The sequence below is a fragment of the Trachurus japonicus genome, chromosome 24, assembly GCF_045865225.1.
Source record: "Trachurus japonicus isolate A0001 chromosome 24, Traja_1.0".
Taxonomy (NCBI): domain Eukaryota; kingdom Metazoa; phylum Chordata; class Actinopteri; order Carangiformes; family Carangidae; genus Trachurus; species Trachurus japonicus.
This window is the reverse complement of record NC_140930.1, coordinates 14,987,227-14,999,275: the sequence shown is the minus strand read 5'-3', so window position 1 is coordinate 14,999,275 and position 12,049 is coordinate 14,987,227. Positions and strand designations below refer to the sequence as shown.

At 40.5% G+C, this 12,049-nt stretch overlaps 1 protein-coding gene across 8 annotated transcripts in view; it reads right to left on the bottom strand.

Moving 5' to 3' along the window:
* The window catches only part of syne1a (spectrin repeat containing, nuclear envelope 1a), a 147,759-nt gene that overhangs the window by 104,366 nt on the left and 31,344 nt on the right, over positions 1–12,049 (bottom strand). For all 8 annotated transcript variants that reach the window (XM_085771461.1, XM_085771460.1, XM_085771462.1 and 5 more), the window contains 12 exons: positions 8,786–8,923; positions 8,106–8,270; positions 7,773–7,885; positions 7,366–7,534; positions 7,040–7,136; positions 4,297–4,502; positions 3,655–3,819; positions 2,473–2,625; positions 1,912–2,055; positions 1,563–1,739; positions 644–802; positions 242–406 (listed from right to left, as the gene is read on the bottom strand). In XM_085771461.1, the coding sequence (XP_085627587.1) occupies positions 242–406; positions 644–802; positions 1,563–1,739; positions 1,912–2,055; positions 2,473–2,625; positions 3,655–3,819; positions 4,297–4,502; positions 7,040–7,136; positions 7,366–7,534; positions 7,773–7,885; positions 8,106–8,270; positions 8,786–8,923 (1,851 nt within the window). The remainder of the gene's footprint in view (positions 1–241; positions 407–643; positions 803–1,562; positions 1,740–1,911; positions 2,056–2,472; positions 2,626–3,654; positions 3,820–4,296; positions 4,503–7,039; positions 7,137–7,365; positions 7,535–7,772; positions 7,886–8,105; positions 8,271–8,785; positions 8,924–12,049) is intronic.

Here is a 12,049-nt window from a genome sequence, read left to right as displayed (position 1 = left end):
AGCTGAATTTGGTTCCATTTCAGACTAAAATCCATTAATGGATTAAAAACATGCCAGGCTAGGATGATGATTTGTAATTACAGATCGGAAAAAGTTAAATAAGTTTAAGTTTGGAAATGATCAATAATCAGTATTATTGGCAGTAATAGAGTGCCCCAAAATAAAAATTTGCTTAGGGCCCCATGGAGGCTTGCTCCGGCCCTGCTAACAGTGAAGATGAATAATACAGGTTTGGTCTTACAGAGTGTTTCTTCAGCAGCTCGTCTGCGTCTCCAGTTTCTCTCAAGCAGCCCTGAGCTTTCTTCAGCACCCTCTCCAGCTCGAGTCGTGATTCCTCGAACCTCCTCCTCAGACAGTTGTTGGCCTCCTCCTGCCGTCTCCACTCCCCGACCTCCTTCAGCAAAGCCTGAGAGGAGGGACGGTAGGCAGTAGGTGATTGTAATTGGTCTCCTCGGTAATATTGTGTAATTACATTATTTGTCTAACAAGAAGCAATGGAACAATAATGAGACACATGTGCATTGTTGCCTCCTGGGTGCTTCAGTGCTCTTGTAATCTCATTTATGTAATCAGTGTTGTGGGTAATGATGTCGCTGTGTGGCATTCGGGTGCGTGTAGGTAGACGCACGTTTACAGCTCTCACCTGCGCTGAGACTTGGATTTCAGTGACTCTCTTCTGCAGCAGCGACATGTCGAAGTTTCGGAGCACCTTACTGGAGGAGAGCGTCCTCTGCAGGGTGTGGTGGTTCCTCTCAATCACTGACAGACACCGTTTACAGCTTTGCTGCTGGTTTAGCAAATCCTAGAGACGTTGTGGGAAAATCGGTGAAACAAAAACCTTACGCTACTCCAATGTCATTAGTTTCACTTGACACAAAACTGAAAATGAATTTATTCTGACAAGGAACGAGTAGTGTGGATTACAGACACAAATACCAGGATTATTTTGTGACATACTATATTATTCACAACTCTCATGAGACCGACAGACTTTAAACAAATCCACAGTCAAATCCCTGGTTTAATCAAATTATCTAAACCACTTATTTGACACTAAAAATAATGGTCAGACTCAGCAGACCTGAAACATTCATCAAATACACCGACACCACCCTTGGGAGCAAGGTCTACCCAGAATGCAGTATTTTCTTTATTAATAAAGATATAAATATTACGAAAATCATTGTATTATCTTAGTTTAGGCCCATTTTATGGATTATTTACCTCGTTGTTGCATAACATTTATTTTTTATTTTACAATCTTTTGTCAATAGCCGGCCGGTGCAGATAAGCCATGTTGCTATCGTAGTTACAAAATGATCACTTAAAATAATACATAATAAACAAATAATAATAAACTAATGCCAAATCCCCCCACAGGCTGAAGACGTATCTGCATTTAAGGGGTGTCCCATTTCTAAGTCACAAAATAGCCCTTAACACTTGGTTTTGAGGGCTACTAAGTTAAAGGGTTGAGTGCAAAATGATGGACAAAACTACTAAAATAAAAAAAATTTTAAAAAGGCTTTGATTTAAATGATTGCGTTGCTTTCATAGCTGACCTGCCATTTTTGCTTGTTCTGGGTCTGGACCTGTGACTCTGGGTCTCGGGCAGCGGCGGTGATGCGACTGGCCCGCTCCAGGGCTTGGTAAAAAGCAGTGATGTGTTTCTCCATCTCCTCTAACAGTGGTAGAGCCGCATGACATTCCCTCACAAGGGAGGGACATCGCTCTCTCACCTGGAGGCAAATAAGACAGGCTATTAAACAGTGACACAGAAAGTGACAAGCGGGTGTAATTAGGATATCTTAAAGAAAAAAAACGTCTTCAAAGAGAAACGTTGCTATCAGCAAAACACTCAAGATGAATTTCATGCCACTTCTGAAATCGTACTCTTAAAGCGACACCGACCTTACTCAGCTGACTTTTGGCTGCTGCCACAGTGGCCATGACCCTGGCGGCCTCGTCCTGTGGTGCGTCCTTAGCGAGGAGCTGAGCGCTGCGGGCAGCCAACTTGTATTGGGTCTCCATGGCAACAACCTTTTGCTTGGTATTCTGGGATGACACGTGGAGGCAAAGGGGTCATCCTTAAACTAAACACGCTTTCATCAAAACTGCTTTTGGCATTAGAAATGATATGTCACACAGTTTATTTTTTTAGTGCAAAAGCTTCAAAGTTACTGTGAAGACAAAGAGTTAAAAGGACGTGGGTTCAAGTTGAACCCTTTCTATTCTTTTGCTGATTTTCTAATGTGCTCAGGTGCAAAAATAATTCCTAAATGTCAAAACTTGCTGTCATGTACCTTAGAATTGAGTCTAAGGAAACACGATCCACAGTCCATAGGTCTGAAACACTGACTGGACCTCGCTGGCACAAAATAATCGTTACCAAGAAAACAGTGTCCTCTGTATATATTCTACTTGTCTGGTTGTCCTGCTCTATTCAGTAGTAAAGCGGTTTGTTTTCCTCACCTCCACATCCTGCAGAAAGCCTCTCACACTGAGGAAAGACACTTGAACAGAAGCGTTGAGTTTGGCCTCTGCTGAGTCCAGCAGCTCTTTCAAGGCAGAAACAGCCTTCAGATGGTCTTTTCTCCACTTCTCCAACTCATCTGCTCTGGCGTACTGCAACAAATGAGAGATGATGAAGGAAACTTTCTCTCTTTCGCTCTTCAAATCAGTTTAATATCATTTGACCATTTCGGTAACACTTTATTTGATGCCTATCTCTATAACTCATTATAACCATGCTTATAATGAGTTATAATGCAGTTATAGCACTGTATAACTATAGTTATAAACACTCATAAATTATCATAATACTTTATAACAATAATCATAACACTATACAACATTTTATCATGACTTATAAGGTCAGGTATAATAATGCATTATAATTGTTATTAAAGGTACAGTATGTAAGAAATCTAAAGCAACTGGCTGTAAAATCCTCTTAATATGTCACAGAGACTCAAGAATAATGTTCATATAACATGATGAACTCACCAACAACAATAGTACAGCCAGAGTATTCGCATTCAAAATCTTTTTTTGCAGACTGCAAATCATGTTTATGTTTTGAATTTACATGTTTACATGTTGCGCCACCTAGCCCTCTCTCCCAGTCACGGCAGCGTCAGTGGCATTTCAGCCTCCGTCTGCTTCCACTGAGCTGCCGCTACGGCTGGGAGGAAAAACCAGATCACTGTGTTTTGAATTTGACTGCAGTAACCGTTTTTGGCCACATTCTTACATACTGTACCTTTAACTCGCTGACAATGCCCACATCGATAATGCATTATAAATATAGTTATAATGTGTTATGATAATTGGCTTATAAACGGGTATAACTATCATTATAAACACTCATAAATGATCATAAGGCTCTATAACAATAAGCATAACACATTATACTCTAGAGCATTTTATAATGGCTTATAAGGTCAAGTACTGTATTATAATAAAGTTATAATGCTCTATAATGTGTTTTGCTTATTGTTATAAAGCCTTATGATAATTTATGAGTGTTTATAACTATAGTTATACAGTGCTATAACTGCATTATAACTCATTATAAGTATGGTTATAATGTGGTATAGAGATAGGCGTCAAATAAAGTGTTACTGCAATGTTTTTTGTTTTTTTGTTCGTTACTTGTTTGACTTTGAGGAAGAGGTCTCTCCACCGTCCATTCAAAAGAAGTAGCTGTTGTTTGAGATCAAGTGACACGGTCTCGTCGCACGTCTCAATGAGGAAATTCCCGGCGTCGTTCATGGCTGCGTGCTGATCCATCCAGTGGCTGAGATTCCTGAAAAACTCCTGAAAGAGCAACAGACTCATTAAAAAGGGAAAGAAAGAAGCACAGACAGAGAGAAATTAAGAGAAACAAAGAACAAAACAAAGACGGAGTGTCAAAGAAAGAAACAAAGACAGCTAATCAAAAAAAGAAACAAAGAGAGCGATTGAAAGAAAGGACAATAAAAAAACTGGGGTAATTAGCTGTCTAATCCTTGGTGGGGACGTGAAACTGAGGTAACCATGGCAATGCGACAACTGGTATATCCTTGGTGGCTTGTTGTAAGTCAAGGAGATCATTTGATACATGAGTGGAGACTGTTAATAGAATTCCTCTCAGAAAAGTAAATGCTTGAAATTGGGCTGACGAGTGCAACTACTCGGGAGGCTTCAAACAAAAGCATGTATGAGGGGACTCGTAATCTGTGTAAAGAACAGGAAAAAAAAACAACTTTGAGAATATAATGGGATTTCCTACAATACTAAGAGTCACTCTCGTACCCGTTTGGCATTTTCAGACTGGCTCAGGGCTTCCTCTCCATCCTCCAGCCAGGCCTGTAGGGAGGCCACAGTGGAGCTGTACCTCTCCCAGTTGGATAACACCTCCTCCAGCATGCTCCTCACGCTGCGCACCTCCATGGACAGACTCCTCCACTGAGTCACCACCTCCCGCATGAACCTGCGCACCCCCGTCTCGCCCTCATCAACTGAAAGAGGGGAGAGATACATTAACAATGAAAGGAACAGGAATATAAAATAATAATAAAAAACAGACCCACTGCTATTATCTCTGCTTCTGTTACTGCTTCTGTGCACAACACTTATTATCAATATTAATAACTATCAATAACACTGATAATGCTCAAATTGCTTGTTGATTGATTTTCTAAAGAATAAAATTCATTCAATTGTCCTCTTTGGGATTTTGCACCTAATGCTTTGGTCTGTTAACCTGTTTTGTTTTGTTTTTTCTCTTTGTTATTGTCACTGCTGATTTTGATATATTAAACCGGAGGTACTTTTGTTTTCTTTGTTTTTCTTTTTGTTTTATTGTACTTGCATGTGCATGTTCTTCGTTAAAGCAGAAGTAAGTGATATATTTGTGTTAATATAAGTCTTAAATAGTTATATCTTCCGACAGCAATCACTTACATAGAGTGTTTGGTCTGAAACACGGGTCTGTCAGTCACTCTGCTCTGCTCTGAGCCGAAGAGAAAACATTTATCGTATCCTACAGTTTTTATCCAATGAGGAGAGAGAACGGCATGAAGGGCTGTGTGTGCAGCCAAGGGACGCCGTGAATGTGGCGACGTAGGGACGAGGACTGTTATGGTGCGTTCAAGGAAACTCGTAACTCCGAGCTGTGAAGTGGTACCAGTTCGATCTGGTACGAGTTCACCGGTCGGAAGTTACGAGTGGCCGTTATAGTGACTTTCACCGGTAAAACAGGTCGGAAAAACACGAGTGGTTTGCCTGAAACGCTACAAAGTCGTAAGTTGTGACTTGAAGCTGTAATTTACGATTTCAAAAGCCTGCCTGGAACGCAGCATTAGCCAAAACGACCGGACCACTTACTTCTGCTTTAAGTCAGTATTCTGTCTCTGTGTAATTTCTTGTCTTGGTCTTCTGTGCTTCTTCTGTGTGTCTTTTTTACTATTACAACAGCCTGCCTGGGGACTACAGACAGAAATTAGCCAAGGCTATCCAGCATATTATTTACATATGTACAATGTTCAATAATATTAATATGCTTTGTCCCCAATCTAAATAAATAAATAGCTTGAAAAGTTTTGCTTATTATTGTTATTGTTATTATTAGGTCCATTAGTTGTGAACTATTGTGAACTATATAAACTTGCCACTTGTGACCGCTGTTTGGCAAAAGTCTCGTAGGCCTCACTTTAAGGCTGAGGACAGATGGTGCATACAGTATTCATTCATACAGCCGGCAGATGAAGAACACAGTGAGGCTGATGGAGCTGCACGCTGTCGCAGTCAAATCTCTGACCCCAAAAACTCACTGCGAGGAGATGTATTATCGTTGCTTGTGTTTCATTCCCTAGGTGGTGAACTCTCCGGTCTCAGAAGTCCTGTACCACAAACTAAACTCTGAGCCAGTTTCAAACAGACATTAATCAACTTGCGCAGCGAATTACTGTTACATATCGAGCTGCTCTCGCTTTCCCCCGGTTTACTACTTCCCGAAATACACCCAAATGAGCTCTCTTCCAGCCATTCAGAGCTCATAAGTGCTAACAACCAGCAGGGATCATGAATGTGTGGCAATGGAGCGGGAGGGGGGGCATTTAATTTTGTGGATTGACCAATCAAGCCTCAGATGCCCTGAATTCTTGCCACACCTCACGTCTCTGCTGCTCTGCATACCCTAAAGCAGCACACCCCTGAATCCAACAAGCTAGCTGCTTTGCGCCCAGAGACATGCAGAAGTGGAGCAGCCCCTAACTAGCAAATGGGGTCGTATTCCCCACTGAGAGCTGAGAGTGAAGGAACCTCATTTAGCTGTAGCCTGCAGACTCTCCCCTTTTTACCGAGCTGTAAAACCAGACAGGGGCAGACTGAGCAGCTGGAAGAGAAAGCCTCATTGGTTACTGAGCTGTTGACAGTGGGAAGATAAAGTTGAGAAATGGCGATACGACGGTGAGATAGTGTCTGAGAGCACACTCCAGGAGGAATCCGGGGTAAAAAAGGACAACAATGAAATTATTGTTAGGCAATGTGACGACATATATCACAAGATGACACGATTGGGAACCATCAGTGATTTTGACCTACTATTTATACCTTTGTGGGCATTTTATCGTATTGTACAGTTTGATTGCAATGTGGGAATTTAATGTAATTTTGACATCAATGACTGTTTATTTGCAAGGTATGTGATCAATAAACTATTGATTAACCGATTTCTAGAGCATTTGCTACTTCACAACAAATCAATATTTTGATATAAAATGATATGTAAGACCTTTTCCATATTAGTAACTCTTGTTGTCTGATTATTCAACAATAACATAATAATAGTCTAAACTGAGGAATTTAGTTATTTAAGCTAAACATCCACACATAAAAACACATATTTTGTGTTACCAATCAGTCAGTATATTATCAGTACATTAAAAAAGCAGAGGGTTTATTTTAGAGATTTCCTCAATGCTGCTCTGTATGCCAAATATCAAATCTTGAATTTAGTATTTATTTATATTTCACTCATATTTTATTTACTCACCTGAGCTGTCAGTGTTGACATAGGCCTCAGCAGACTGTTTCAGGGACTGGAGCAACGCCTCGTAATTTTCAAAGAAATGTTGCTTCTCCACAAATGACTGATAAAAGCAGAGGTGAATAAGGAACAATTATAACACGTGAAGTGACAATAACGACACTATAATGGATATACAGTGATAAAACTCAGATATGTAGCAGGATATAGGTTTAGTAGCTTGTGACTTTGATGTAATAATACCGTAAAATGACTTTCAAGTCAAGTAACTCTGAAGAGAAGATAAACATTTCAGCGTATCATGTGCATGGTCACTCAAAGTCTGAGCTTACAACATAGTTATGTAGCATCAGTTCCACGGACTCGTGTCGGCCATATTTGATGATCCATGATTTGAGCTTGGTCTCAGCTAGAGAGAGGAAGGCCTGCATGAGGTGTTTGTTCTCCAAGAACTCCATCTTAGCCAGGTGGATGCTAGAAGACGTAGAGACAAAGTTCATCCTACAAAAAAGACAAGAGTTTGCAAAAAGATATCAGACCTACAGCTTGACCCCCACATGCTGCTTTTTTCCATGAAATTCAGCTTTTTCATGGAAACAGCAGGCAGTGAAATCATGCCAAGTGAGGTGGTTATTATAACTCTGATATCAAACATTTCTCTCTTTTTTTAATAAATAACAATGACAATGACAATGACTTCTACAGTATATTCAGGTATATATTTTTAAGACTTTCCTACCTCTCAGCTATGTCTTGAAGCTGGTCAAGGGGGACAGGGACTCCATCAACACTTCTGTCCTTATGGATCCTCTGAATGACCTGCTGGTGACTCTCCAGTCTCTTTAACACATCCTGCAAAGTGTTAATACATAAAGCAAATATCAAAAATCTATTTTCTGGTCAGAAAGTACTAGATCGAAATGCAAGGATCTTCACCGTTCCTGCTGCTGCTGCTCATAGTGAGTATTATTTTACAGGCTGCTGCCTCTATCTATCTGACACCTTTCTGCCCTCTGAGATTTGCATAGTCTGTAAGGTGATTTGCATCTTCTGCATAGCACCGCATGCTCACCTTGTGCTGCTCCAGAGCTCTGCGGACAGTGTTAGCTGTCACGTCATGCGCTTGCTGGATGATGATCTCTTCTCGCAGGGCTTCTTCGGCTTGGTGCAGCCATGCCCCCACCACGTTGAGCGGAGCAGGGAGAGACCTGTCCAGCTGCAGATGCCAGTCCAGGAGCTGACATGCAAAACAAACAGGGGTGGAAAAAAAAACCACTATAATGAAGATTCATTATCCAGTTCAGTTTGTGGTGCATGTGGATAGAGCACAAAAGTGAAAATACAGATAAATGAGTCACAATGTAAACTGATGATCTCATTCTGGCTATAAACACTGCAGAGCATCTTTGATGGATTGCTCTTGTTTAATCCAATTGTTATATGAAAATAGATTATCAATAAGTGGGAGGCACAAATTACAAGGTGAAAAGATTAAACACAAGTTAACTCAGTGTGGTAGACAGTTGCCCTGGGACTCTGACAACAACAATGTCTTGTGTCTGTTTTTATGTATTGGTCTCCACTGACTGACTGCAGCTTTGTGTATGTTTTCTTTTTCTATCTTCCAATTAGTGAGACAAGAAGGAACATGGTAAAATAAATAATAGAGTACAGTAAGATCCCACAGATCCCAGAGACATCATTTATAAATTGTTGACAGAGGCTGATGATGGCACATCCATCTCGTCTCACCCTGTTGGAGACCCTCTCCCAGGCTTGTTTGACCAGAGCCTGATCCACGGTCAGTATCCCGTCTCTCTGAGTGGACTGTAAAGCCGCCTCCACCTGCTTCCTCCTCATCTCCAACTGCACACGAATACTCTTGAACAACTGAAAAGATAAAACACAACCCAACACCGCACATTAAATCAGTTCATAGCTCACACATCTCTTGTTTTTTTTGTTTTTTTGTGTGAATGTGCAAAAATATTCAAGTTCAAAATAGAGTCATCAGAGTAAGTGCTCTCTCAGGGGTCACGCCCTCTTCCCATTGGTGTCTAATCAGACACTCATGAAAATGTGCGGCTAATTGGCTCCGAATGCCATCTCTCTCTCTCTCTCTTTCTCTCTTTCTCTCTTTTTCTCTTTCTGGCTTCAGATTCTCAGACTCTTCTGAATAATGCGCAAGGAAAAGCAAAAAGAGGAGACCGCACACATCAGCTCCCTTCTGTGCAGATTTATTAGCACATCAATAGTAACGTTTCGAGCTCATAGCTCTTCATCAGACTAACTCATACACATAGGACGCCCCGTTTTTAAACCTGCCCCCGAGGGTCACATGGTGAGTCACATGGTAAAGGGAATGTATACATCAAAACCCATCTTGTACACAACCAAAGCATACAAAAAGTCAAAGACACTTCATCATAATTAAATAGACCAACACCCATCAGGCCGACTGGCCGTCATACAGATCTAATGAATTAGAGGCGCCTCTAGTAATAGGATGGCTAATCTTCAAAGTCTAGGACAAGGTTATCACATTATTAATATTCTAAACATTTTGATCTTGTTTAAAGATTTAACATATTTTAAAGTTCAATTATCCATAACCCTGAGCTAGATAAGGGACAATCCAACCACAAAAAATGAAAAAGTTATATATAGACGATCAAATATGCATATAATCCAAACAGTAGAATTCCCTCATGATAAGTGTAACATGAGAAGTGACTACTACAATGACATACGCAGAACAACTCAGGAACCACCTATAACACAAAAGATGGAATATAAACATTAGAAGATAGCAAATAACAAAAACAAAAAAACAAGATAGCAAATATCAAATATCAAGGACCCGTCATAGTCGACCCTAATGCTGAATACAACAGGGGAAAATCATCTACAATATTACACATTACTAGACTATTATACAGACTCTTTCACAATGTTCAATTTCTTCATCAAGCCCCCAACAAAAAAAGCTCAAAAAGAGCTCACAAAAAGATCACATAAAAGGTCTGATGTTAAAGTCCTCGTTTAGACCCTTGGGAGTTAAGGTGTCTAACGTGTATATCCAGTATAGTTCTCTCTTAAGGAGTAAAGTGTCAACATTGCCACCTCTGCGAGGGAGTTTGACTGATTCAATCCCAATATACTTCAATGAGGCAACGCGTGACGTGCTTCTGTGAAGTGAACCGCAACTGGACTGGACGGGTCATGGTTCCGGATAGCACATCTGTGCTCTGTGATCCTCGTTTTTAAAGGTCTAGTAGTTTTCCCAATGTAGGCGAGGACCACAGGGACATTGAAGCATGTAGATGACATTTTTAGTTTTACAGGAGATGATGCTCTTAATGGGGAATCTCTTTCCAGAGTGGGGGTGGTTAAAGGAGTGTGTTTTGTATGTGGAATTGCATTGTTGGCAGTTGCCACACCTGTAAGTTACCAGGTTGGATTTGGGTGAGGAAATGTGTGAAGCGACGGGTGTGGTGGTCGGTCTGCTCTCACCAATATGTTATGAAGGTTCGGAGGTCTTTTATGGATCATTCGAGGAGGGTCTTTGAAGCATCCTTCAATGCTGGATCCGAGTCCAGGATGAAACCAGTGCTGTTTGATGATTTTCTCGATTTCCCGACCCACAGGTGAATATTGAATGCAACATGATGTCTTAATCTCAGATTTTTTGTTTTTTATTTTGTTGAGGCATTCATTCTGGGAGGTCATACGAAACCTGTTCTCCGCTCCAGAGATCCACTCCTCCTTGTATCCCCTCTGTCTGAAGCGGTCCTGTAGAATGGCCGACTGTTCCTGGAAATCCATATCATCGCTGCAAATCCGTCTAATACGGTTAAATTGGGAAATTGGGAGACTCTTCTTGAGAGGGGTAGGATGGTATGAGTCCCCATGAAGTAGTGAGTTTTTATCTGTGCTTTTTCGATATAGGCTGGTTTTTAAAGTGTCCCCCTCCTTCGAAACCAGAATATCGAGAAAGTTCATTTTTTGAGCATCAAACTCCAAAGAAAAGTTCAAGTGTTCATTTTTGTCGTTCATAAATTTGTGAAATTGTCTTAATTGTGTCTCTGTACCAGTCCAAACGAAAAAAATGTCATCAAGATACCTTCTCCAATGAGATATGTGGTCCATGAAGGGGTTAATGTCTTTATTGGAGATCACCTCCTGTTCAAAGAGTCCAACATAGAGGGATGCAAAGCTCGGTGACATTTTGGATCCCATCGCTACCCCAGACACCTGGAGAAAAAAGTCAGCACCAAAAAAAATAATTAGGAGGTCAATACACATTCAATTAAATCCAGAACACATTGTGTTTTTTGGGGTGTGTATAGTCCTTTTGTTCAGGAAATATTCTGCAGCTTCAAGGCCCCCTTTAAATGGCACATTAGTGTAAGTGATTCAATATCCATTGTTACCAAAAGTTGTTGTTCCTGAGATATTAATAGTTTTAACATGTTTCAAAAAAACCACAGAGTCTCGCGTGTAGGAGGAAGAGATGTGGTGAGCTGCTGCAGAGAATGGTCAACAAAAGCAGAGATTTTTTCGGTTAAAGAACCTATTGCAGCGACTATAGGTCTTCCAGGTGGTGTATCCACAAACTTTTTTATGGATTTTGGGTAAAGTATAAAACACAGGGGTAATGGGAAAATCTACTTTCATAAATGCTTGTTCAGATTGATTTATGTCCCCATTGATCCACAGAAGATCCACCAAATCTGCACTTTTTTCTTGAAGGATGTTATGGGATTGTGATCCAACTTTCTGTAGAATTTTGAATTGCTCAGTTGATTTTGAATTTCTTTGTCGTATGCCTCACGATTGAGGATCACAATCGCCCCTCCCTTGTCAGCAGATTGTATTACCAGGGTGGTATCCTCCTTAATGGCTTTTAATTCATCCCACTGTTCTTTAGAGAGGATTATTTTTACTTTATATTGTTTGTGTTTATTTAATATAGTAGAAACATAGATGTTTCTACTATATTAAATAAACACAAAC